Here is a 25306-nt window from a genome sequence, read left to right on the forward strand (position 1 = left end):
ATATTATAATTGCTAGGTATTGTATAATAATAGTTAAATGTAGATTTACTCACTACAAAAAATACGAAAACACACCGTCGTGATATTAGAGTGATTACTCTTCGTCATCGTTCAATTTTTAGACTCGTTGAAATTTCTTAATGGAGTTATTAAGGAATATAGTGAAGGTATTTCTGTGGTACTGTTAAGACAGCATTGATTGAATTTGGAGCTATCGCTACTTATTGGGAGCTTAATTGTTAGATAGGAAACATACAAGCTCTCGCTGGATGATAGATTTGTCTTCTTCAGTCAGTCGAGGAAATAATTTTCTTCTATGCGTATCGTTATACCAGCGATAAATTTTATTCCTTTGCATATTCATCGTTTCGGCTATTAAAATCCAGTTTCCTATTGATTTTATATCAGCATCTAGAATAAATAGGTCTGCATAATCTTCAAACTTTTTATTAAGAATTGTAGACACGGCTACTTTAAGATTTTCAAGGTTGTCCATTTTTTATTTGATATTTACTTGTAATCATAATTATAACTATCTTTATATTATTTAAATTGAAACTGTATTTACTTAAACTGAAATTTATAATTTATATTATAATTTTCAACTATAAACAAATGATAAAAAAGTATCAAATTAAATATAATAAAATTATAAGATAATTATGGTTTGTTGTTTAACTATCTTCATTAAATACTTAAATTTAATATGTAATTGCCCATAATAGATTAATCTTTATTTAAAATAGGAATAACTAAAAATAAAAATATGACTATTATTATTTTTAAATACGTAGAAAATACCTCAGACCAACATCAAATCTTGAGCTAAAATTCCTACGGCAAAGCACCATAAGTTTTTATAGCCAAATAACTGCATTATTACACTAATTAAATGTATAAATGCTCCTGTAACTTCTTAAAGACCAACATAACCAGCAAAATAGGTCTCAATAACACAGGCTACATTAAAAGAACCACATACGAAAAATATTTAAACAAAAAGGTTACTATCAAGACCAAAGTTAAACGATAAAGGTATAGCCATGGCTAGAACCAAAAAACTAAGCTTTCTATTGAAATAATTAAAACCGCATCCAACTCCGGTGTTAAGGAAATAAAAAGTCAGCTAGCAGACTAAAGCGACGATAAATGCAATATTGAATCCAAATGAAAGGAAAACTTCGGTAAACAAAATAGCAGCTCCGGGTATCGCGTATGGTTCAGTGGTATTAACAGTAGTAAGGCACTGGGTAATAATACGGGTAGGAATTGTCATTACTGGGAATGGGTTGAAGAATTGGAAAATAAGTAGTGAATATTTTGCTAGTAAAAGCAAATTTGAGATTAGTCTAGTATTGGTGCCTTTTGGGGGCTAAGCTTTCAATGCATTTGGCAGTGCAGTCATATTAGATAATATAGGAGCGTAAAAATAATATTCAAATATTTCTAATACTATACTATAATAATATAGTATAAAATTACGAATTGATATCTCGAGATTACTCGCACTTATTTAGTTTAGTTAGTTCAGTTTATTAAGATGTGTTTACGGCTATAAAGTTTCCAATATATCATTTAAGTAAAGACTTTAACAACTAATTTTTACGTAAAAATGTGCAATATTTATATATATAATTATAATTACTATAAATCTGTCGTACACAAATGGACGATGCTATGTCTTTCAGATTTATGTCATTTAGCTTTCTAGATGAAGAGCCAGTTACTTGTTTTGATTTAAGTTAATATAAAATACCACCACTGCCTCAGTTTCCGTATGATCACGAGTTGCCAAAAACGTTTTCAATTAATAGAGTATTTTTAGATTGCGAATCAGTTGATTTTAAACTACAGAGGAAAGAAATATGGCCATGGTGTCCAGTATCTGACTAAATATTGCTTACGCTTGTCTAAGAATTTGGATCTCAAAAATGGAGACTAATCAGTTAAATTATTAATAATTAGTGCAAAACTGGAGCAAATTGGACGCCGAAACAATGTAATTAAAGATATCATAGAGTAATTAAGTAAGATTTTGTCAAAGGTAGATGGACAAAGGATTAAGATGATAAATTATATTTCCTATTAAATGAATTTCCAAATCCAAACGAATTCACCAAAGTAGTGGAAAGATTTGTAGAAAGATCTGATAACTAAATACGGTATAGGATCAAAAAGTTATATCCTCATTATTTTAAAGGCTTATGGAAGTGAATTTAGTTTATCATTCACTGGGTTCGTTTTAATGCTTACTACTACTGGTTTCTTCGTATGATATTTGTAGCAGTTTTTGTGTTTATGCTCTTATCTACATTTCTTTCATGATAGCTATTCTTTCATCACTCTAATTTTCATTTCGTGTTGTGAAAGTGATATTATTATCCACATTCATAGAATCTATATTAATAATAAACAATTTTGACTATTATTTTTCAGGTAGTTGGGAGTTAATTTATTCTGAAATTATACATTGCTTAGACTCTTAAGTCGTTATGCAATTGCCCATTTTCTGACTTAAAAAAATATAAAGATAATAATAAAAATTATAGATATATTACTGAAAAATAAATTTCTATATATTCTCTCCAGGACAAAACTAAAGAGATTTAATTACATTTATATAGTGTTATCATGAACTCAGTCTCTTTGCTTCCGAATTATAGAGTTTCGCTGGAGCTGCTAGACCAATTCAAATACACTAGTCTAATCTTCGTCATAACTATTACGCTACTATATAATTTTTCTAGATGTTAAAGGAACCGGTGTAGGTCGTTATGCACATACCTAAAATACGTCTTCTTTTGAGTTGCTACTCTCATCACCATCTTCTGCTCTACGAACTATAGTAGCTAATCGTGATGTAGCTACAATTTATCTTGGTGTATTAACTTAATCAGACTACTCTTACAGTGACAAGCTCTAAATACATTTCGAAAGGTTGGATAAATCTATAAGATCCATATCAGAAATAGCGTCAGATATCGACGAATATTTTTCGTTCGCCTAGGCTTCAGATTTAAGTGAACAACTAGAAGTAAGTTTTGACCCTAGAGGCCGTAATGGTCTTCCTTTCATAACAAACAAAGTATATATAAATGTATAATATCATATAAATTTGTTGTCGCTAAAATAAATTATAATATAATAAAAGTCTTTTTATTAATTTTACTTGGAATAAGGTTAGAATTGGAAATTGCGTTTCAGAAGAAAAATTATTAATTAAAACTAAGCCAGATAAGTAGGATTTTGTTGTACAACCGCTATCTATGTCGACAATTAACACAAACTGCATTCTGACACCAAAAAATGTTGAACTGACGCATGAGGAGAAGATTTTTTTCGGGGTCAATCATTAATGAATATAATTATTATATTAAAATTATATTAATAATATATTTTGAGTATAACCTAAATATAGTATAATTTCACTTATTTTATGAATACTATCTAGTGACAGCTAATAAAGTCTCTTTCTTTATTTCCTACAGTCTCTGATGAGATCTGCTCGGCTGGTGTGTTAATTAACTAAATAAAATAGGTTAAAATGCATTTTTTGATTATACATATTTAGAAGGAGATTTTAGTAGTTTCGGTAGTTAGTTTGTATTTAAATCTATTAATATTTGTCGTGGTCTAAGCTAAGATTTTGGCATAAATGGTCTATTAATTTGTTCCATGAATTCTATTTTGTTTTCTATTTTTCCTCGAATTATTACATTTTCATTCATTCGAATATAGTAATTAATTTATTATAATAAATTCCCATCTCTTATTTACATTGGAAATGTTATTCTGCTGTAAAAAAGCTATAAAAATAAACAGATTGGATACAGAGTAAAAACGTGAAATTGTACGTCCAGATAATTAAGAGTCTGATTCAGACCTCAATCTTTCGTGACATATTCGCTCACTCAATTTTTCCCTTTATCATGAAAACAATATCTCGCATGTGTTCATTGATATCTTTATCAAACGAGACATCACTGTTTATTTATTTAGTCAATTCTTCAATTTTTGGACCAAAAAGTTTAGATATTTCAACTGTAACAGAACGCAAGAAACTCATTATTATAGTATCATCATAGGAATCAGAATATAATAGCACGGCTACTATAGTATTTGAAACATGGGTAGCCATTGCTACTTTTGAACCAAAAATAGCTTTTTTGAATGGATTTTATGTTACAGTCATCGAGAAACGAATCAGCGTCAGGGACTGCTTGAAAAGTTATTCTTAAGATATTGCTACAGTATCGTTAAAAGAAAAATCTGATAGTATCGTTGATGAATTTGCTTCGTATATTTATAGTCTGTACATTTATTTTAATTGAAAAGGAAAGAAATTTACGTAATTATTATATGTAATTATATTTAAATTTGATCATTCCTTTTTTGCGCATTCCGCAAGAATAAAATGACCTAGATTTCCTACGAATCAAAGGTTGCCAAGCGCATGAACACAATTGAGGACTTTCAACAGCAAAAATCTGAGACAGTTTACGCCATCAAGAATGCAAACCGTGTTGGTCCAGTCTCAGCGAACTCTGTCAAGTAGCGCATTCTCCCTGCTACAGATTTTAGGCGTTTCTACGATAGAGGCGATTTACCAGTCGCCGTCGAGCACACTTCTGCTGGAAATAAGATCCTCTGGAAAGCAGAAATCGACAAACTCGATTTCCATCATTATTTACCAATTTTCTTCGAAGGTCTGAGGGAGAAGAAGCATCCTTACGCATTTTTAGCCAGAGAAGGTGTGCAAAATCTCTTAGATCATGGTAGAGAAAGAGTTTTGCCAGTTATTCCCCAGTTAATCTTGCCTCTACATTAGGCTCTTGAAACCAGAGATCCTGAGGTTATATGCGTTGTTTTGAATACTATTTAATTTTTAGTCGTTTCTAACGAATATGCAGGCCCTGCATTAGTGCCTTATTACAGGCAACTTTTACCTGTATTGAACATTTTTTATAGTAAAAATATTAATTCCGGCGATTAAATTTATTATGCCTAGAGGAAAAGAATCAATCTAGGTGATCTTATCTAGGAAACATTGGAACTATTAGAAAGAAAAGGGGGTCCTGATGCATTTTTGAACATCAAATATATGATACCAGTCTATCAGAGCTGTGTATTATGATTAATTATAAGTGATCAATTGTATATTTTAAAATATTACTAAACAATCTTTAAATTTAGTAGTATTTTTCAATTATTAAATTAAATATAATATTAACGAATTCGTGATTACGTTTTTGGAAACTAAGTTACGTTTAGATAATATGAATATTGTAATATAATATTTTTTGCTATTAAAATGGGAAATTGCATATCTAACGTTTCAGAGGCTGCTTAAAAGGACTAAGATATGCAAGAAAGCTAGTTAAATAATATTTAAAGGCTATAAATTAGACAACTTACAATGTCAACTATCGATATTTCTAATTTTGAGTAAATTAGCACACCAACTTTAACTAATAATAGGTAGTCTAAGCGAAATTTATGGGGCTAGTTATAGAGAAATTAGGTATCAGAGTGAAGTATGAAGTAAAACTAATTATTACTTTTTTGTTTGTGTTAAAATTGTAACAATATGACTTTTCACCCCAGAAATATATTTTATATCTATATTTTACATAAATGTATAGAATATTTAAAATCAGATCCAGAGAAACCTAAAATAAAGTATACTTAATTATTTATTATGCCAAATTATAATGGCAACTTATAATAATTGTTTAGTTTCGTAGTGAAAATGTCCATTATTATAGATTTTTTATAAACTTAGTTCGAAATTTTTAACCACAATTTTATCTGTTTCAACTTTATATCAAGTATTTTTTAAAAAAGTAATTACTGAATTATTATACAATTATATATATTGCCTTTTTTCTTTTCTACGTATTTTCCCATATATTTTAAATATATAATTAAATATAATAACTATTTTCATATCATTCCTATTTCACCTATAAATCCACTCTCCCCTCCAATTCATGACGTCCTAACCGCTGACGTAGGATCACCTCAATTCCGCCATGTCCGATGCACTTTCGTATTGCAAGTTCGGGAACTACGACTATCTACTCTCGCAAAACGACGTCCCCAAGATCACAGAAATGCTCTCCAAGGCGCTCGCCAAGCAGGCCAAGCACGGCGAAAACTCACCGCTGCTACTCGCCACGCAGCTAATAGCCGAGGCAGCGCAGTCGATTACAACGGACTCGTTTTCAGAGTGCTTCAAGACCCCTAAATCGGCGTACCAGCTCACAATTTCCAACTTCCCCCAAATGTGTATGCGCACATTTTTTACTTACGTATTCTTGCTGCCGTTTCGGCTTTTCTTGTTCGTCTTCACGATGCTTTTCGGGGCGGTAACCGTCTCCGCCACGACTGGAAAAACGTCGCGTTTCTTTTTCAATCTGACCGCGAAGCTTTTCGCTGCCTCTTTTGGAGCTTCAGGGACTATAATAAATGCTCCCACATCGGTATATAGGCCGGGGACCGTTTACGTGTCAAATCACGCCAGCACGCTCGACTACGCCCTCATGTGCGCGGTGCAACCATTTGGAATCGTAGGGCAGAAGCATGGTGGGATTCAGGGTTTTATAGAGCGCTTCATCGTCTCTAGCGTCTAACCGCTCATGTTCGACCGAACGGCGAAAAAGGAACGGGAAAAAGTATAAAAAGGAATGGAGAATCATATTTTTAGCGAGCATATCAAGAGCCCGCTTTTGATATTTCCAGAAGGCGTGTGTGTAAATAATAAGTTCGTGATGCAGTTCAAGCGGGGAGCTTTTTAGCTCGGAGCCGAAGTTATGCCGGTGAGTATTAAATATGGTGAAAAAAGTGTTCATGCTTATCATAATTCGAAAGAAAAGAACTTTATATAGTATATGATTTCAATATTCACTTAATGGGAATTAGATTACAAAATTGAATTTTTGCCTGCAATGAAAATTGAGGAAGGCGAGAAGCCAGAAGAGTTCGCCCACCGAGTGCAGTTAGCTATCGCAAAGGCGGGTGGACTTATCCCGAGATAGTGGGATGGATTTTTGAAATATGTTACTGTGAGCGAAAAGATGATCGAAAAGCGAAAAGCTGGTTTCGCTAAGAGACTGGGCGTGGTTGATATGGTCGATGATGAGGGTAGCAGCACGATGAGTGTTTTGATAAGTGAAACATAATGACTTTTAATATATAATATTATAATTCTTTCATAGGAGTGGAAATTAAACATAATGAATTAGTCCGCCTCATAGAAAATAACTAAAGAGCTCGGACAGTCGTATACAATAACTACTTAGATAGTAGATAGATCCATTAGGCCTGGTGCTGGTTTTTATGATTTAAACTCTTCTTTTAAGGCAGTTTCCAAAAATATTCGAGGTGGATCAATGGGAATTAGGCCGTAGCTGAAGTAACAGTCATCAACGCCGTCCAATATTGGACCAGGAATATATTGTGCAAAAACATCACTTAAAAACTATGGTGCAATGTTATCCAAAGTACCAGCCAAAGATTTTGACTACAAAACTCCAGTTTTTGTAGGGCCTGGGGCGTATAGCAAATAAAGCACATTATTTTAGCGTGAAATTACTATACCAAAAACTTAAAGGGCGATATCTGCATCAGCAGGCGAATAGTCACCAGGCCCTCAATCGTATAGACTTGAACAGTATTTTGATAAATCTAAAAAAGCGTCCAATGCTCCTTTAATGGCATCTACTAGATCTCTTAACATTAATTCTAATCCTGGCCCTTTAGAATACTTCAAGAATAGAGATATTTAAGGTATAAAATGGAAGTTTAATACATCCACGCAAGTTAATAAACCAAATATTGTCCCTGGTGTGGGTACATACACTTTAAGGTAGGAAATGAACCAATCATAAGGTTCTACCTGTAAAGTAAGAAGTTATGGTCTTACATACTGATTTTTAGTAAATTCCTTATATAATTAATAAATATATAATAAACTATTTTTTAATATATACATAAATTCCATAATATAATTAGTTTTATGAAAATAACGAATGTACTCAAACGGTATACTTCTAAATTTAAGTGTACTTAAATACGAAGTTTAAATTAATAAATATTATGATATTATTTATAATATCCAATCAGTAAAACATATTGCGTAATAATTAGTATTATAATTCTATAATAATTAATAAAATTTCACAGTAAAATAATGGGTCAATGTTTTAATATGTGTAAAACAACAACCTAGAAAACAGATTCTGAAAAAGCTTCACAAATAATTTCTAATGGCTAAGTAGAAATTCGAGCAATACCATCTCTAATTATAAATTTCGACTAAGAATTGCCATAAATGAATACGTTCAAACTTTAGGACCATCTTAAAGATATATAATCGGAATCTGATGGCTCTGTATAAGGTAATGTGTGAGAAATGAACTAATATAAATATTATAATATCCGCTCATCTTCTGCAAAGAACTTTAACGAAATCAGCATATTTGATTTACCCTTCGCTATCGATGTCAGCCTCTCTTAATAAGTCATCAACTTCATCTTCATCTAACTTTTCACCAATATGAGTTAAGACGTGTCTTAACTCAGCAGCATTGACAAAACCATCACCGTTTCTATCAAATACCCTGAAAGCTTCCTTGAGCTCTTCTTCAGAATCCTGATTTCTGGCCTTAGATACCATTAAACGAACGAATTCGATAAAGTTAATAACACCATTACCGTCAACATCGATAGAATTTACCATATCAGCAAGCTCAGCCTCAGTAGGATTTTAACCTAAAGAACGCATAACAGTACCAAGCTCAGCAGTAGTAATATTACCATCACCATTGCGATCAAAGAGATTGAATGCTTCCTTATATTCGTCCAGGGTTTCCTATGCAATATCAAGAGGGAGTTCAGAATCCATATAAGTGAAATGGTAAAATTTGGAGTGGAAGCAAAAATACATTTATTTATTATATAATAATTTTAATTAAGTTTATATTTACATAATTTTACGATATGAAATAGCTCCCACTTAAACTCACTTATTGAACCCACCGTCACATTTCAAAACCTCACGCTGCAGATTGAACGAACCTGTATCTGTCAGATATTCTGGCCTCTAAAATGCCTAATCTGAGTCTCCTACCTAGGTCAGCATTTGGCTCAACAGGCCGCTCTGGACAGGCTTAATTCCAGTCCCGAGAGCACTTAGACCAGCATTTGAGTCTACCAAAATATTTTGCTTCCTATCATGATATTTGAAATCCCGAACGCTGAGCGCGGACTCATTATTGTATTCTTTCGATTAAATCTCCTCTGCCATCTGTAAAATACTACGCTAGTCCTCTGTACAGGAATCCATGTGCTGTAAAGAGCCTCCAAACCGCACAGGAATCACCTTTTCCGCCCCAACATGTGATATAATAGAATTTGGCTTATAGCCTCTTGCCGATTTCAGCTCTGCATCCATCAAGATTTGAGAGGCTGCGGAGAGAATTTCGAACTGGTTTTGGGTACAAGAATCTTGGTGTGATAACTACCTGGACAGACGTTCCCGTTTTGCTATTTTTGGGGCTTCTTATTATGCAGAATTCGAGTTCTCGCGATTTGTCAGTGCGGATTTTCGATTTTTGAAGCTTTCTGAGTCATTTTGAATCTGCTGCGCAATTTAAAATACCTCAAACTGGTTCTAAGTATAAGAATCAACATGTTGTAGCATCAAGTTGTTTCGGTTAGTTTTTGCCAGGTGCTAAGGTGGAAGGTAAGTTTCCGCTTCGTCTGACTCGCTAGCAGTTTCCTCCTCTTGGATATCGTCTACGGTTTGTTGGTTTTTGAATCTAGAACTCGTTTCCCCGAAAACAGGAACATTTAGTTTTAGTCTCTGCTGCGTCAGTTTTTGAGGTTCTGTTGTTTAGAGTTAGATGTCTGAAATATCAGAAGATTCGCCAAGATTCGACAAATCTGTCGTTTTAACGTTTTTACCTGCTGCACCCTAGGCATCCATCTCGCGCGCGCTGGCGAGGGCAGCGTCGCGCATGATGTCCATTTGGTTCTACTGGCATGAGTCTGCGTGCTGGAGGCCGAGGTTGCGGACGCCGCGCGGGACCTCCTGCTTCTACTGGGAGGCATGCACCGGAGTCGAAACAGGTTCCTCGTCATCCTCATCGTCGTCTGGCTGGGCGTGGTTGGCGTATCTTGACTTGGTGACGGCGGAAGACTTCGGGGGTGCGTCCTCAATGTTGGCGTCCGACGGCTCCATGTCCAGCTCGTCCTTGTTCTTCGCCTGGGCCAGCCTGGAGTTAGCCTCCCTCGGCTGGTGCTTCGTCTCGTGCAGGGTGTTAATGTCCGTGCCTTACTCCCCGTCCAAGTTCTCGGAGGCGGCCTAGGCTGCCATCTGCATAATATCCAGCTGGTTTTGCTGGCAGGAATCTGCATGCGTCAGCTGTCCGGCAAAGCGACCTTTTGCTTATTTCTGGGGTTATTATATCACTGAAGTGATTTTATTATGTTCCCCTTAGGTAGCCTCATTTTATATGGAGTTTGCAATATCAAACAGTTCTTGTTAGTTCTGTGTACAAGAGTCCGCATGTTAGAGTTGTAAACTTCTACCACCACGCATATTTGACTACCTAGAATTTATTTTTTGATTAGTTTAATTTTGGGATGACTTATCAGGGTGATAAGCATCTGAATTTAATTGATCTGAATTTTTACTATGCTGTGCAGTGCCATTAGAGTTTATAACCTAGTAATCCTTTTGATCCTACTGGTCTGCTGCACCCTAGGCATCCATCTCGCGCGCGCTGGCGAGGGCAGCGTCGCGCATGATGTCCATTTGGTTCTACTGGCATGAGTCTGCGTGCTGGAGGCCGAGGTTGCGGACGCCGCGCGGGACCTCCTGCTTCTACTGGGAGGCATGCACCGGAGTCGAAACAGGTTCCTCGTCATCCTCATCGTCGTCTGGCTGGGCGTGGTTGGCGTATCTTGACTTGGTGACGGCGGAAGACTTCGGGGGTGCGTCCTCAATGTTGGCGTCCGACGGCTCCATGTCCAGCTCGTCCTTGTTCTTCGCCTGGGCCAGCCTGGAGTTAGCCTCCCTCGGCTGGTGCTTCGTCTCGTGCAGGGTGTTAATGTCCGTGCCTTACTCCCCGTCCAAGTTCTCGGAGGCGGCCTAGGCTGCCATCTGCATAATATCCAGCTGGTTTTGCTGGCAGGAATCTGCATGCGTCAGCTGTCCGGCAAAGCGACCTTTTACTTGCTTTTGCGTATTTATTGCAACATTAGGTTATATCTATTTGATTTGATTAGGTATCCAATCTTTATTTTCTTCATTACTATCTAAGCAATCATCAATATCTAAGGTCTACTTCAAATCGTTCTTAATCAAAGATATGTCCACGGAATTTTTATGTTACCTAACTAAATATTTATCTAAATTTTAACAAAATTAAAACTACTAATGCGGTTCTTCGGGAGGTTCCTTAATTTTACTAGTAATTTACTAAACTTTAACATAGCCGATTTTTTTAGGTACAAAATCAACGTTTGGTGAATTTTTAAGCGATTTTTGCACTAAACTATTTTATGGCAAAGTCATTCGCTAAGGTGATTATGTTCTAACTTGTTATGATTTAGATAATTTACTAACCAATGTTTACATTCTTTTTGACTATTAATCGTATTTATCTACTTATTATGGCATATAAACCCCAGTATCACCAAGCTATAAAGTTTGCGTTAATGGTGTGGTAGTTTTTTTAGGTATGTAATTCATTTATAATCGCTAATATATTGCAATATATTATCATATTAATATATATTCTTTTTGATATTATTTTATATTTTATATACGATATAATAATCAATATTCCCCACTCCTTATAACCATTTCACCAAATGCCACCGAAAGCCGCTAAAGGCCCAATTCCAGCCATTACATTTAACCCAGAGTTCTGCTCTGCATTCATAGCTGTTCTAGTAAATTAAGCCAACTCCCAGGCATCTTATTTCATCTCTAAAGACGTGGAAACGATTTCCTATACGTTCAACGATATCACCCTTACTGGTCTTGAAAACGTAGCTGCGCACATTCTACCTAGCTACAACGCAGCCCTCTTGGCCACCCTCCTGCCCCTCTGCTACACCGCTTTCGACCTCCCTCTCGTGACCGCAGAACTCGAAAAAATCGATCCAGAAAACGTTTTTTATATCTCAGAATCGCCTTTTGTGCAACAAAATTTAAACGAATTTCCGACGCTCTAAACCGCTCCAGGACCCGTAAAAGCGGCCAGGGGCCAAGTGGCGGTGGCGTTCAAGAAGTTCCTTCAGGCCCAGCCTCAGGACACCACTCCAGTGCTGTAAAACGTAGGGAAAGAAGTTGTGACAAGATTCCCTCCAGAGCCTTCAGGTTTTCTTCACATCGGACACGCAAAAGCGGCCATTTTGAACCACTTTTTTGCCCGGAAATACTCCGGGAAATTGCATTTTCGACTCGACGACACGAATCCAGCTAAAGAAAACCCGGAATTCGTCGATAACATCATAGCAGATTTGCACGTTCTGAACATCAACTTCGACTCCATGAGTTACACATCGGACCATTTTGAGCTTTTCATGCAAAAGTGCGAATTTCTCATCAAAAAAAATCTTGCGTACGCCGATTAGACCGTAACTGATATAATGCAAAAGGAGCGATTTGATGGAGTGGAAAGTCAATTTCGAAATGCCTCAATCGACGAAAATCTGGCGCTTTGGGAGCAGATGAAAAGCGGCACTCCGGAGGGCCAGAAAACGTGCATTCGCGCCAAATGCGACATGGCGAGTCTCAATAAGTGCATGCGCGATTTCGTCATTTATCGCGTTAACGTGAAGGACGCGCACCACCGAACTGGCAGGAAATTCAGCGTTTACCCGACTTACGACTTCTCCTGCCCCATTATTGACAGCATTGAGGGCATCACGCACGCGCTCCGCACGACTGAGTTTTTGGACCGAAATGAGCAATATTAGTGGATAAACCGCTAGCTGGGCCTCAGGTGCCCCGAATTGCAGGATTTCTCGAGATTGAGAATGCAATATAGCATAATGAGCAAGCGGCATTTATAGTGGTTTGTGGACGAAAATAAGGTCGAATCGTGGTTTGATCCTCGTTTCCCAACCGTTCAGGGCTTGATGCGCAGGGGGCTGCTAGTTAAGACTATTGAGGAGTTCATTATTGGATAGGGCGCTTCACGCCGTTTGAATTATCAGGAATGGTCCAAATTATGGGCTTTGAATAAGCAGAGATTGGAGCCAATTTCTAAGCGTTTCCACTCAGTTTTAGAGGGTTTTAAGGAGGTGTAGCTGTCAAATATTGAAGATACGACCGTGGAACTTCCACTTCATCCCAAAAATAGTGCTATCGGCACATATAAGAAGCAGTAAAACAGCAAAATTTTCATTTCGCCTTTAGACTATGAGGCATTCGAGTAAGCTGAGGAGGGCAAGAAATTCACCTTAATGGGTTGGGGAAATTTTGTAAAAGTTGATGGAAAATTGAAAAATTTCTTAGAAAATAAAGATTACGCAGACACTATCAAGTTTACCTGGGTTTCATCACTTTTAAAGGTCAAACTTGTTTATTACGGCCAGTTAGTTACAAAGGCAATCTTGGAAGAAAATGACGATTTTAAGGATTTCGTAAATCCAAACTCCAAGAGAGAGTTTGGCGCGTACGTCTAAGACAACTTTGCCGATTACGTTAAGGTCGGTGACATCCTCCAGTTGGAGAGAATGGGTTTTTACTACGTCGACAAGATCGAAGACAACGAGTACGTGCTGAACTACGTTCCAGAGGGCAAGGCAAAAGCCCAGGTCGGTGCTTTTACTTTCGACGAAGAATGATGCTTTTGATCACTCAATCAGCTGATCCACGAGGTCCAGATTAAACAGATGCTCGCCGAATTCCTTTATTTCCAGAGGTTTGGCCTGAGAAAGTCCCAGTGGCTTGATGGTTATTGAACCTGAAGTATTGATGTAGTGGAGTTTCCGCATAGATCTGTTCGACGGGGCGCGTTCTCTAGCGGTACGTGCTGTTTTTGGCTTGAAATCAAACTTCTCAAGTTCCTCCAAATCGGCAGAAAGGGTTAATTTTTATGTGTGCATGAAGGAATTTACTAGTTTATTTCTGGGTATCAAAACCGGTATTACTGGCTTAGGAAATACATCGTACGGAGACTTTAGTATGTTTTTTCTCATTCGATCTAACTTAATATATTATATTAAATATAATTATGTGTATAAATGAATTTTATTCTACCGCTACCTGAGACGTAAGTGAGCTCATCATTCTTACCAAAGTGTTAGTGTCGGCCTAAATAGATTCTTATGCGTAACAATGAAGTTGAATAGCAATAGCTAAAAGTAGCAAAATATTAGGTTAAGCGAAAAATATAGCCTATTCTTATTTATGCATTAAAATCCTAAAAATCACCTCTTTAAATACTAAAAATATAGCTCAAAAGCGCTCAATCATCACAAGTTAACAATCTTCAAATTTAAAGGGACCCGAAGCCTTTAAATAAAAAATAATGTAGATAATGAAAAATTAACTTGAAAATGAGTTAGTTCTCGTTTATTAAATTTTATAATAACTTGGTTCAATGTTAAAAATTTTATTTGCGAAACTAATATTTTCAAGATACTAATTTTAAACCCTCTATGTATTCAATATTTAGAAAGTAATGATATTATATCTGGATAATCGAAGAAAATGAGGTAAATCATTAGTAATAGTTTCATTTATTTTTATGTGGAGAATTACTTTTTCTTATTTATTGTTAAAAAAATGTTATTTGTATCATTACATGTTTTATTCTTCTATATATGATTAAAGAGTATCAATTTATAAAAGTTTCTTTAAACTAAACAGTATAATTTATAATAGAAAATAAATTTTATTAATATTGTGTTAAGTATGTTAGTAATACTATGTAGGATATAAAATTAGTATGAAGTATTTACGTGCTAGAATAACGAAGTTGATTATTGTAAAATTGAGTTATTAATAAAGAAAAATTAGTAATAAATAAAAAACCATTAGACTTATCACATATACTAAGAAAGATTTATTTACATTATGAAATTAAAAATATATAAAAAATAATTTTGTTCTACTTAACATCTATTCTTGGAAATTAACTTTACTAATTGATAATATATTTGTTATAGAAGATGTTTTGGTTAAGAACTACAACATTATCACTTAGAATACATGATATTTGTAAAAAAATAGTAAATTATTACTATAAGAAATTAACCACAATAACATAGTTAAAAAAACCAAATTTCATTTATCACGTGCAATTCGATATAGAGTCATATTCACTAAATCGTTTTACGTTAATCTACCAAATCCTGATTTTCTACAGCTTCTGAGCTCAATTTTGTCTAAAGTTGGAGTTTTATATCTAGGTTTTTAAGCCAATACAGGCTACGTTGAGAACATTTTAGGCTTAAAAGACTTGGTCATTGCAATTGATGCCCGTAATTCTTGGTTTATTTAATTTGACTAGTTCATTTGGAGAGTGATAAAACATATGGTATGGATATTATACCATTATAAATTAAAACTATGTGTTTATTATTAATCTAATGATCCATATTATATTACATTATATAGTTATATTTACTAATGTTGAATTATATATATTATACACTATTAATCCGTAGTCCTCATTTCTAAAAATGGAAAGTTTTACTATGTAGGAGGCTAAGCAAGTAACTCTTTTAAGTTCTATTCAGTATGTAGATTATATATCAGAGTTTAAACGTAAAAGCGTAAGAAACCCATTTATATAAAAACTGAGTGATGACGATATCACGAACTCAAAGATAACTATCGCATAAAGCATACTTAAAGGCTCAAGGCAGGCTATTTCACCGCCAAAATATCAAAATTATAACCATAATAAAAGGAATACCTAGCTAGAGTATCTGAGCGACCTGAAAATTGAAGATATCATTGATTCCGCCACTATTTCAGTCAAGCCAGCAACATCGGTTTTGTTATCTAAAGCTGAGGTTGATGCGTCGTTGAGCTATGAGACCGTCTACCAGACACGCACTAAGCCCTCTAAAATTGAAAATTTCGAATGCCAGAAGACTGAGAAATTTTAAAAACAATCAGCTGCAAATAGCAAGCTCATATACGAAATATTCGATTAGCAGCATTTATTGCAGGACCATCACCAGCGTATACGGGAGAAGTACGAAAGCGACAAGAAGCAGTGGTCAGAGCGGCTGTACAAAGAGGACTTCAGGGCCGTAAAACCAGCCGTGATGCACAAGGAGTACGATGCGAAGGTGAAGAACGAGCTAATTAGGAGGTACGGAGAGCGGATTCGGGTTGAGAACCTACAGCGGCTGCAGCTGGCAAAGTGAGCGGGTAGCAAGCAAACCCAGCTGTGTAATTTGATGATATAAACAGTGATGGGGCTACTAATTAGGAGAGGTGACTAAATATTATGATTATGCGAATTTCACTATTTTCTAGCTTACTTATATCAGTAAGGACTATCTTGCGAGTGAAAATCGAAATCGGTTAATGAAGCGGTTAGAACGGTAGAACACGCACTGCCTGACACATTTTGATACTAATATAAACTATTTAGACCGAAATCTGCGAACTCCGCTATACACCATACTTACACATACTATCTCCGTAAACCAGCCGCCCAAAACCTTATAACTATCATTATTATATATTATATAACATTTATATTTTCCACTCCACAATAATTTTACGATTATTATATATTATATATTAATTTATACAACCACTCCAAATCAAATGACAGTCAAGCTCAGCAGACAGCAGCTGAGCTCTCTGCCGTCCGTAGTGGCCGCGCTCGCCGCCGAGAATAAGAAGGACAAGGACCTGAAGATGGCGCTTACAGCGCTCACAACCGAGCTCGACGTGGCGGCCAAGCAGAGCCTTTATGCGCTGGAGCTGCAGCCGGAACTCATAGCTTCCGTTCTGACGCCCCTGCTAGCCAGACCACCCACGGCACACCTTTTTCGCCTCCTTTCCCTCCTTCCACTTTCTCAAATTTCTCAAATTTCTCAAATTGCGACTTCCCCCTTCCCTGAACACCTTATCACCCTCTTTTAGCACCCCCTCGCCCGCGCTCCAGAGGCGATTCCGCTCCTTTTCCCGCTCCTTTCCGCTCCTATTTCGGCAGAAAGTCACCTGAAACTGCTCATTTGCGCGTTCCGGCAGTCCCCGGAGGCGCTTTTTCAGGCGGTTGCGCTCGCGTGCCTCAAATTCGACGCTACTCCCGAAATCCTCGAGACGCTCGTGTCCTACTGCGACAAAGCGCTGAAAAACGTTTTTCTGTTCGACAAATTCGGCCCCAATTTTGAAGCTCAGGAACGCCAGAACTTCGTCGAAATCGTGCCTCAAATTCTGCTGATTATCGCCCAAAACTACCCCCATAACGCGCTCAACGAGACCTTCACGGAGCTCTTCTATCAGATTTACTCCAAGCTAATTCAGCTAATTCCCATTTCTACGAATAAAAATTAAAATGTATATTTATATATAATAGAGCATATATTGAAAATTTTCCTTCCACTTTTTCCGATTTCGCTGTTTTTCGACCACATAACTGCGTTCTGCGTTCGAATTCTGAACTTCGCGGAGGTGCGCAATTTCACGCTCAAATCGAACGTGATAATGCACCTAACGCGCCTCTTCAGCTCCGATGATTTGGACCTCCGGATCCTCGAAATTCTGCCCGCGCGACGCAACGTTTTGCTGCTCGACGCCGAGGCAGAATTCCCCGAAAAGTTCACGTCAGCGACGGCCGAAAACGAGTTTTTTCTGTTCCAGCGGAAGCACTTTCCGCCGGGCCGGCTGCTGCAGCTCGTTTACGCGAATTTCGACTGTAAATTCGATTTTCCGGACCTTTTCGCGTCGATTTTTAAGGCTTTTTAGGACCAAATTGACATTCTGAAGCAGTACAAAAACGCGAACTTTCAGGTCGAAGGAGTGAAAAATACGCGATTCTACAGCTAAAAATTAAGTATAGAAGCGAAAAGAATTTTGGACAATTTGGGAGACGGTAATCAATATTATTCGAAAATTAGCAAGTTCATAAGAACATGTGGAGTGGTAAACATCGAAGAAGGTATTTTTTTAAATATGAAATAAGAGAAATAGGACGTCGAAATGGCGTACAAAAGCACCAACATCATTGAGAGCCTCAAAAACGCGTTTTCGCGCCTCATCGACTCCATAGCGACGAATTTCAATCTGTGCGACTTTTCACTCAAATTCTGCGATTTTCAGCCAACTTTCGGACTTTCAAGTATGCCAAAAATCGAAAATTAGGAGCGGAAAATCAAAATGTAAGCCGGATTCTAACTTTTCGATGAGGCGCCCATGAAGGCCATTAGCCTCTTCGAGCGGCTCGGATACCTCCCGGAACTGACGAAATTGGACGGTGTGGAAATCGAAGAGGAGGCGCCAAAGAAGCGCGTGAAACGCACTTTCGAGCAGGAATTTCAGCACAATTTGGACCTCATCGACGAGTTTTCGTGCCAGTACACGAACGCCGAGAGCTACTTCCAGAGCGTCGTGGCGTTCGTTTTCAAGTACCTCAAAAACGCAGATTTTGACATCGGGCTCTCGCGCACAGGTTTTGGGGAGCTCATCGGCGGCGCGCGCGTCCTGAACCGCGCGATTTTGCTCCATTTTACGACGTTTTTCGAGCAAAATTACCTGCCCCAAAACGCGTAATTCGTGTCAGCGCTGCGTGCGTTTCTGGGCCTTTTCCGGCTCCCTGGCGAGGGCCAGGTGATCGACCGAATCGTCTCATTTTTCTCCTGGGCGTACGCGAAATCGGCCAATTTGTCCCACCGGACGACCCACGGCCTCAGCTACGCCGCGATAATGCTCAATACGGACCTGCACAACGCCTCAGCGCGCCAGGGCCGCATGACGCGCGAAATGTTCGTTCGCAACACGAAGCAAATCGACTGCTCCGGGGAGCTCTCTGACGAGTTCCTGGGCGCCGTTTACGACGAAATCGAGCGCAGCCCGTTCACGCTGGGGAGCATCGAGGCGATAAAGGCGAAATTCGCGATTCTGAGCAAATTGGGCGACGACGCCGATGCTCAAGCCTCGCGCGAGGGCGAGGCGTGCCTCGAATGGGTCAAAATCGGCATGCGGCAGTTCAACAGCGAAATTTTGAGCATTACGAATTTCGAATTTCAAAATTGCGTTTTCGACGAAATTTCGATGAACCACATGATATAACGATTAGGAGTGGAAAATCTCAAATCGCTCCTAAATCTGACGCGCGCGGTGGAGCCGAGCTGGCCGAGCCAAATGTGCCTCCAGAACGCGCTGCGGCTGTACCTGCGCAGCGCGATGGGCGAAATTCGTCAGGAAGTCGTGGAAATCTACATTTCGTACTCAGAAATCCTCGAAAATCCGATCCTGCAGCGCCCGGCGTTCGACTCGCAGAGCACCGCGCTGGGCGCGTACCGCAACGGGGCATTTTCGCCCGAATTCCGCACCCCGAAAATGAGCCCCCAGAAACTTGATCTGATCCAGTTTCTGATCGAACGAGCGAGTTTCCGGAGCGGTTTAAACGACTCATTGGTCGATTTCGGCCCAAAAATCGAATTCGGCGCAGCGCTGCTGCAGATCGGCGAAGTCGTCTCGCGTTGCGTCTACGTCGATTTGCTGCTGCGAAAAGGCATTTCGCGCCGTTTCCGCAACGCTGGCGGCCCTGAGGCGCTGCGGCAGGACCTCACGGAGTCGCTTTTCGGCAACGCCGAAGTGGTCCAGAATTACATAATAATCAGCAAATATTTCGCCGAAAATCAGACGCTCGCAAAGGTCGAAAAGCTGTTCGCTAACGCCTCAGCGCTCTCGAACGAGGAGTTCAAGTACTTCGTTGAGGTGCTCTCGACGAACGCGGAAACGGAGCAGAAAATCTATTTGAATATCGATTATTAGCAATTTTCGATTTCTAAGCTGATTTCGACGCTTTCGGTCAAATTGGAAGAGAATTTGGGGCAGTTTGAGGACTTATATCCGCTGGTTACGCCTGCGGTGGTGAGCATTTTGTCGACTTCGAATCACCGTTTGGGGTCGAATATCGCGATTTCTGTGCATTAAATTATCATGCAATATCTGCTCAAGAACCGCAGCAGCGAAAATTCGCGGCTTTTCGGTCAAATTCTGGCCCCTTTCACTTAAACGCTCAATTCCTCGGAACTTTACATGATTTCCATAATCCTCTCTTATTTATCTTCATATTTAACTATATATGATAAAAATTCCCTTCCACCATTTCAGTTTTTGGTTTCTTTCGCGGAAACGGTGCACGAAACGAGTCGCTAATTCTTCATTTCGTGCGAGAATTTGATCAAAAAGCTCGACAAATCGATGAATATGAAGAGCCAGATCGTGCAGTTGCAGGGGAAGGAATTCGTGCGCGAAATTAATTAAAGTCTGATATAAACGGTCAAAATGCTCGTTTTTTACGTCGAAAATGAGGAGATTTTTGAAAAAGTTAACGAATTATTTAGCGTTTTGGTACTGATATAACAAAACGAAAACTGTTATATCAGTTTGTATTTGGAACTGATATAACGATTTTCGAAAATTCCAAATTAGGAGCGGAAAATTTGCAAAATTTTGTGTATGTTCTTATCCGAAAGTAATGTGGAAAAACGGACTTAGAATTAAGTGCTAATTAGATAGTTTTTGCGGGAGCAAAATGTAGAGTTTTTGGTCGCATTTTGCGCGGAATCCATCGACACTTTTAGCAGCCAAAGTAGCGCGTGCGTGGGCGTCATAGATGGCGCTGAGACGTGCGGCTGCGGGGTGCATTGCGGGGTTGAATTCGTAGAAATCGACGAAAATTTGGCAGAAAAAACGCTTCAAATTCTACTGTAAAAAGTGCAATATAAATAGATATTAAATATTATTGTTAATATTATAAAACGGAATTAGATTAAAGTGGATTTTTTAATTTAAGAGTTGGTCAAAATTGAGTTCCACGAAAAGCTGATATTCGTGTGGGAGAGTGCATTGCGCATGAGCTAGGTCGCATTGCCGTATTGCTGCGCATTTCTCAAGGAAAATATGGAATAATTTGGCAAATAGGAGTGGAAATTCGGTTTGCATTTCATATTTTCGAATTTCTTAGATAATCAGACTCCTGAGCACGCAAGCTGCGTATGCGAGGTTCTCAAAATTGAGCTTGCAAAGCCAGTTGCCGACAGGAAGTTTTTGCTAGAGTTTATTGTGTAATTACAAATGGATGTCTTCGAAAAGGTATTTAAGGATCAAGTGTACGACAGCCTGTTAGAATGCGTTTTAGATGATGATTTGGAGATCAGAAAGCAAGTTTATTGGATTTTGAAGGACTGGTACAAGAGATGATTGAGTGTTAACGTTTTATGTATAATTTAGAGAGGTAAGGAGTGTTTTATATAGGTTAAAATTTTAGGTGGATTGTGCTTAATTTAGCTTGAAATTAGAAAAGCTGAAATGGCGGAGCAGGCAAGCAGTTTTAAAAGAATTATAGCGGGTGCAAATTACTGGCTATAACTCTTAATAATATTGGTAAATTTTACCGTTTCGTGCAATTTTGTTAATTATTACAATAGACATTCAACTTAAGACTACAACTAAGTTAGACTTTCTTCTCAAAATTAGTTTAGATAGTCAAACAATAAGAATTCATACTATAGAATTATCTAACTAGTCGGAATAAATAAAATGATGATATTTTAATTTTGTATGCGTTAGATTGGATATAATCACACTAAAAATTTAAAAATATAGGTTTTAGTTATGAACTAACAGTAAAGTTTAGAAAAAACAATTCAATCTAATATTAGTACGAAAGAAATATTGTTACCTAATAAGAACAAGTTTCAAACTATTTCAATTTAGATTCTAACATAGTCCAATTATTGTGTATTAAAAATAATAATTGTTGCTGTTACACTAGACATACCGATAAAGCTAATTAAAATTATGGAACTTATACTAGCATTAGTCAACTAAGTTTTATACTCTTGTATAATAGGTCAACTTTCATCATCAATATCTAGAAAAGTATTTTCTCTTTCTAATTGATATGGAGTTTCCAATGATTCTAAGAATACTTTGTCCTAACTTCTATAGTGCTTTGTAATTATAGCAGATGTCTATTATTTAATACACAATTAACTGATATCTCATACAATATACATATTCCCTTAATTTCATCATGTATTTCTTATGAAAAACACATTGGTCCGTTTAAGATTTCCATATCCTACAATTATTTAATGTTTGCTAGTATTATTACAAACGAATCCTGTTAAAACGAAATTATCTTGGTAGGTTGCTAGTATATTCAAAGATTATTTATTAACTATAAAGTTAGTAGACGTAGCTACTACACTTTCTTTTGGGAGATATATTTTCATTTAATATATTATTATATATAATACATAATATATCTAAAAATGTCAAACTCCTCTTCATCAGATGCAGAGGACCTATTTAGCAAATATTTTGAAAACCGGAAGACTCAAAAGGAAGCGTTACAGATACTTATTAATGATATGAATACAGCTACTGCAAAAGATATTTTTAATGTTCAAAACCAAAATCTTGAACAGATAGATGCATAAATCGATGAATTTGAAGACGATTTCGATGTTTAAGTGAACAAAATAGAGGATTTTTAACAAGATGCTGTAATTTTAGAAGAGGATTTAATAGATCAAACCTAAGAATTAAACATCCCAAGCTTAGAAAATGTCGAAATTTTGACCGACAAATCAATGATCGGTATTACTGATGCTCAAAGCCCAATGTATTCTGGTGTAGACGATACTTTAAATGCTTCAAATTGCGCTTTAAACAGCTCACTTTAAGCAACTTACGTAACAGAAAGTAAGCCTGTTGACACCACTTAAACACCGCTACTTCAGCAGTCGTAGCGCTTATTTTAACCAGCCCCAGAAAAGTCTAATTAGACGCAAATTTTGAAGCTAAAAATAGCTCAAAAGAAGCGAAAAAGGCCAGAAAAACTAGAATTTAAAGAAATATAAATCCAAAATCTAACGGACAAAATGAAGTAACTAGATGAATAGTTTTAGAATACTGAGAAAGAGCGAAAAGAAAAAGCGGCCTTTACTTCCAAACGGAAGCAAATTTTCGACAGAAACAGTAAAAATTTCAACAAAATAGATACCGACAATATAAAAATCACAAAATTAGAAAATTAGTACATTCCACTGAATTAAACAGTTTTTTATGTCACCAATATAGCAAATATATAATATAATAACATATTAATTTTAGATCTTGAAAATTGTAGAATTAAGCTAAATGATTTGAAAAATTCACTTTTGTCATTTTCTGCCAATAACTGCCAGGTAGAAGGAACGTCGATTTTATGCAGAAACTTAATATATGTAAAAATAACGAATTCAAATATGAAAGAGATTCATTTGGAGTGTTAAAATTTGACAGAATGCAATTTGAGCAATAATCAAATTTTGACTGGAAATTTTGTCTGCCCAATGCTAAATTCACTTAAATTAGCTAATAACAATCTAAATTCAATTCAATTTTCCACTCCTTTACTTTCAATACTACATTTAAATCATAATAACGATTTTGATTAAACGATCGATTTTAGCTAATTCCAATTTTTGAAGGATCTCAATTTATAATATACGAAATTACATTTTCCGTTTTAAAACATAAACTTGAATTACCTAGAATTACTTATTTTAAACACATAATAATTATAATATGAAAATTGTTTTTTCCCTTTTTTGAAAAAAATTGAAATGGAATTACTGCCATTTCCGGATGATTTCACGCACGCAATTTGCGATTTCAACGTCGTTTTTCCTAATATCGAAATCATAAATTTCACAAACTCAATTTCTGCCCTTCCAATTTCTTTTAAAAACATTTTAATTTCCGCGTTTCCAAATTTAAAATCTTTCCAATAAACCGAAATTTCTCTTAGGCCGATCTCCAGCAAATACGAAAATTCGTTCGTTTTCAGCTTCATAAATTGCATGCCTTTATATCAGTTCCCTTCCTTTCCGGGTAGATTTTTTAATTATGCAATAACGAATTTAGGAATGGATGAACTCCGTTTAATTTTGACAGATTTAAACATCGTTGACGTCTCTGAATCAGAAACTAAAAATGATTAAAATGCGATTTTTTCATACTTTTTGAACCTTTTTGGATTTTCTAGAAGCGAAAAATCTAAATCAAATTTGATTCAAATCGAAATTAGCAAAAAATTGATTGTAGAAGTTGCACGATTACGGGCATTATATCAGCGCAGAAACAACTATTTTTAAAATTAAATTATTGTGAGTAGACGATTTTATCGCAATTTTGAGGCCATTGGGAGCGTTAAAATTTAAAAATTCTATAGAAAAATTGTTGTGGAGCGTATTTTAGTATTAACTATTAATAAATGTATAATAATAAATAAATTGTTTAAACAAAAAATTATTGAAAAATTGGAATAAAAAAAGAACGAAATCGAAGAATTCAATTATAAAATATAACAAGAAGAAGAAGAGCGTTAATTAGTTCTTTAAAAGGCAGAATCTGAGCGACAAAAGCTGGCAGAAGCTGCAGCTTTATAGTACAAAATCGCCGAATTTGGAAAAGTGGTTACGGCTATATAGCAGTAAATCCAATATAAGTAAACGTTGTAAGAACATCTACTAAAGTATACAATTTAAATTTAGAAATTTTTCAAACGCTTTAAATTCCGCTCTAGCCTTAACTAGAAGCTTCTCATAGCGCGGCAGGCGCTAAACCTCAAAAAAGCTAATCTCGCTAATACATTTTCAGCCATAAATGAGCTCTTCGCGAACGATTTTGACGACGAATTACCTAGTTTTGGGAATGAAAAATCTAATTCTAATTCAAATTCGAATTTCGATGATGACCTGAATTAAATGGATCTCTCCGGATACTTGAAAGACGCAGAAAAAACAGTATAGCACATTGATATTCCAATAATTGTCCTGTAGAATCACACTCCACTTCGTCAAATTAAACCGGACACAGTTATATCTCATAACGAAATTGTCAGTCCGCGCCGTTTATCGGCAATCGAGAAAGCCCATAACGCGGGATGGAACTTCGACACGGAACAGGCGGCTGAGGCGTGGCTGCGGCGCTAGAAAAAGGCGAAGCAGCAGCTGAACCAGAACACGCAGCTGAGCGCGACGCAGAAGTACGAAAAGATCGTCAACAAGCGCCGTGAGTGAATAAAACAGA

General features: G+C 36.8%; 21 protein-coding genes across 21 annotated transcripts; 11 read left to right on the forward strand and 10 right to left on the reverse strand. All coding sequences in view use genetic code 6, as the record gives it.

The window, feature by feature from the left end:
* Window positions 1-49: 49 nt before the first annotated feature.
* Window positions 50-496, reverse strand: SS50377_22894 (uncharacterized protein; the record flags this gene model as incomplete). Its single annotated transcript, XM_067906772.1, has 1 exon — window positions 50-496. The coding sequence occupies one exon, from the start codon at window positions 494-496 to the stop codon at window positions 50-52; it is 447 nt and encodes a 148-aa protein (XP_067766040.1).
* A 306-nt stretch (window positions 497-802) lies between these two features.
* On the reverse strand, window positions 803-1405 carry SS50377_22895 (Transmembrane domain-containing protein; the record flags this gene model as incomplete). Its single annotated transcript, XM_067906773.1, has 1 exon — window positions 803-1405. One exon carries the CDS (start codon window positions 1403-1405, stop codon window positions 803-805), a length of 603 nt encoding a protein of 200 aa, XP_067766041.1.
* A 260-nt stretch (window positions 1406-1665) lies between these two features.
* On the forward strand, window positions 1666-2214 carry SS50377_22896 (Myb-like DNA-binding domain-containing protein; the record flags this gene model as incomplete). Its single annotated transcript, XM_067906774.1, has 1 exon — window positions 1666-2214. One exon carries the CDS (start codon window positions 1666-1668, stop codon window positions 2212-2214), a length of 549 nt encoding a protein of 182 aa, XP_067766042.1.
* Window positions 2215-2224: 10 nt separating this feature from the next.
* Window positions 2225-2506, reverse strand: SS50377_22897 (uncharacterized protein; the record flags this gene model as incomplete). The annotated part of the gene is made up of 1 exon (XM_067906775.1): window positions 2225-2506. The coding sequence occupies one exon, from the start codon at window positions 2504-2506 to the stop codon at window positions 2225-2227; it is 282 nt and encodes a 93-aa protein (XP_067766043.1).
* Window positions 2507-2637: 131 nt separating this feature from the next.
* Window positions 2638-3075, reverse strand: SS50377_22898 (uncharacterized protein; the record flags this gene model as incomplete). Its single annotated transcript, XM_067906776.1, has 1 exon — window positions 2638-3075. The coding sequence occupies one exon, from the start codon at window positions 3073-3075 to the stop codon at window positions 2638-2640; it is 438 nt and encodes a 145-aa protein (XP_067766044.1).
* A 350-nt stretch (window positions 3076-3425) lies between these two features.
* On the reverse strand, window positions 3426-3728 carry SS50377_22899 (uncharacterized protein; the record flags this gene model as incomplete). The annotated part of the gene is made up of 1 exon (XM_067906777.1): window positions 3426-3728. The coding sequence occupies one exon, from the start codon at window positions 3726-3728 to the stop codon at window positions 3426-3428; it is 303 nt and encodes a 100-aa protein (XP_067766045.1).
* Window positions 3729-3907: 179 nt separating this feature from the next.
* On the reverse strand, window positions 3908-4318 carry SS50377_22900 (uncharacterized protein; the record flags this gene model as incomplete). Its single annotated transcript, XM_067906778.1, has 1 exon — window positions 3908-4318. The coding sequence occupies one exon, from the start codon at window positions 4316-4318 to the stop codon at window positions 3908-3910; it is 411 nt and encodes a 136-aa protein (XP_067766046.1).
* Window positions 4319-4414: 96 nt separating this feature from the next.
* On the forward strand, window positions 4415-5134 carry SS50377_22901 (Parkin co-regulated protein; the record flags this gene model as incomplete). The annotated part of the gene is made up of 1 exon (XM_067906779.1): window positions 4415-5134. The coding sequence occupies one exon, from the start codon at window positions 4415-4417 to the stop codon at window positions 5132-5134; it is 720 nt and encodes a 239-aa protein (XP_067766047.1).
* A 177-nt stretch (window positions 5135-5311) lies between these two features.
* Window positions 5312-5533, forward strand: SS50377_22902 (uncharacterized protein; the record flags this gene model as incomplete). Its single annotated transcript, XM_067906780.1, has 1 exon — window positions 5312-5533. One exon carries the CDS (start codon window positions 5312-5314, stop codon window positions 5531-5533), a length of 222 nt encoding a protein of 73 aa, XP_067766048.1.
* Window positions 5534-5990: 457 nt separating this feature from the next.
* On the forward strand, window positions 5991-7184 carry SS50377_22903 (Lysophosphatidic acid acyltransferase/Glycerol-3-phosphate 1-O-acyltransferase; the record flags this gene model as incomplete). The annotated part of the gene is made up of 1 exon (XM_067906781.1): window positions 5991-7184. One exon carries the CDS (start codon window positions 5991-5993, stop codon window positions 7182-7184), a length of 1194 nt encoding a protein of 397 aa, XP_067766049.1.
* A 51-nt stretch (window positions 7185-7235) lies between these two features.
* SS50377_22904 (SHIPPO 1-like protein) lies at window positions 7236-7931 on the forward strand (the record flags this gene model as incomplete). The annotated part of the gene is made up of 1 exon (XM_067906782.1): window positions 7236-7931. One exon carries the CDS (start codon window positions 7236-7238, stop codon window positions 7929-7931), a length of 696 nt encoding a protein of 231 aa, XP_067766050.1.
* Window positions 7932-8191: 260 nt separating this feature from the next.
* SS50377_22905 (uncharacterized protein) lies at window positions 8192-8410 on the forward strand (the record flags this gene model as incomplete). Its single annotated transcript, XM_067906783.1, has 1 exon — window positions 8192-8410. The coding sequence occupies one exon, from the start codon at window positions 8192-8194 to the stop codon at window positions 8408-8410; it is 219 nt and encodes a 72-aa protein (XP_067766051.1).
* Window positions 8411-8443: 33 nt separating this feature from the next.
* On the reverse strand, window positions 8444-8905 carry SS50377_22906 (Calmodulin; the record flags this gene model as incomplete). Its single annotated transcript, XM_067906784.1, has 1 exon — window positions 8444-8905. One exon carries the CDS (start codon window positions 8903-8905, stop codon window positions 8444-8446), a length of 462 nt encoding a protein of 153 aa, XP_067766052.1.
* A 117-nt stretch (window positions 8906-9022) lies between these two features.
* SS50377_22907 (uncharacterized protein) lies at window positions 9023-11758 on the reverse strand (the record flags this gene model as incomplete). Its single annotated transcript, XM_067906785.1, has 1 exon — window positions 9023-11758. The coding sequence occupies one exon, from the start codon at window positions 11756-11758 to the stop codon at window positions 9023-9025; it is 2736 nt and encodes a 911-aa protein (XP_067766053.1).
* Window positions 11759-11880: 122 nt separating this feature from the next.
* On the forward strand, window positions 11881-13866 carry SS50377_22908 (Glutamate-tRNA ligase; the record flags this gene model as incomplete). The annotated part of the gene is made up of 1 exon (XM_067906786.1): window positions 11881-13866. One exon carries the CDS (start codon window positions 11881-11883, stop codon window positions 13864-13866), a length of 1986 nt encoding a protein of 661 aa, XP_067766054.1.
* A 9-nt stretch (window positions 13867-13875) lies between these two features.
* Window positions 13876-14127, reverse strand: SS50377_22909 (uncharacterized protein; the record flags this gene model as incomplete). The annotated part of the gene is made up of 1 exon (XM_067906787.1): window positions 13876-14127. The coding sequence occupies one exon, from the start codon at window positions 14125-14127 to the stop codon at window positions 13876-13878; it is 252 nt and encodes an 83-aa protein (XP_067766055.1).
* Window positions 14128-14265: 138 nt separating this feature from the next.
* SS50377_22910 (uncharacterized protein) lies at window positions 14266-14565 on the forward strand (the record flags this gene model as incomplete). The annotated part of the gene is made up of 1 exon (XM_067906788.1): window positions 14266-14565. One exon carries the CDS (start codon window positions 14266-14268, stop codon window positions 14563-14565), a length of 300 nt encoding a protein of 99 aa, XP_067766056.1.
* A 745-nt stretch (window positions 14566-15310) lies between these two features.
* SS50377_22911 (uncharacterized protein) lies at window positions 15311-15541 on the reverse strand (the record flags this gene model as incomplete). Its single annotated transcript, XM_067906789.1, has 1 exon — window positions 15311-15541. The coding sequence occupies one exon, from the start codon at window positions 15539-15541 to the stop codon at window positions 15311-15313; it is 231 nt and encodes a 76-aa protein (XP_067766057.1).
* Window positions 15542-15708: 167 nt separating this feature from the next.
* Window positions 15709-16404, forward strand: SS50377_22912 (uncharacterized protein; the record flags this gene model as incomplete). Its single annotated transcript, XM_067906790.1, has 1 exon — window positions 15709-16404. One exon carries the CDS (start codon window positions 15709-15711, stop codon window positions 16402-16404), a length of 696 nt encoding a protein of 231 aa, XP_067766058.1.
* A 409-nt stretch (window positions 16405-16813) lies between these two features.
* SS50377_22913 (Sec7 family protein) lies at window positions 16814-21424 on the forward strand (the record flags this gene model as incomplete). Its single annotated transcript, XM_067906791.1, has 1 exon — window positions 16814-21424. One exon carries the CDS (start codon window positions 16814-16816, stop codon window positions 21422-21424), a length of 4611 nt encoding a protein of 1536 aa, XP_067766059.1.
* Window positions 21425-22500: 1076 nt separating this feature from the next.
* SS50377_22914 (uncharacterized protein) lies at window positions 22501-25296 on the forward strand (the record flags this gene model as incomplete). The annotated part of the gene is made up of 1 exon (XM_067906792.1): window positions 22501-25296. The coding sequence occupies one exon, from the start codon at window positions 22501-22503 to the stop codon at window positions 25294-25296; it is 2796 nt and encodes a 931-aa protein (XP_067766060.1).
* Between the last annotated feature and the right edge of the window lie 10 nt (window positions 25297-25306).

This window comes from Spironucleus salmonicida, chromosome 3 (genome assembly GCF_000497125.1).
Source record: "Spironucleus salmonicida strain ATCC 50377 chromosome 3, whole genome shotgun sequence".
Lineage (NCBI taxonomy): Eukaryota > Fornicata > Diplomonadida > Hexamitidae > Spironucleus > Spironucleus salmonicida.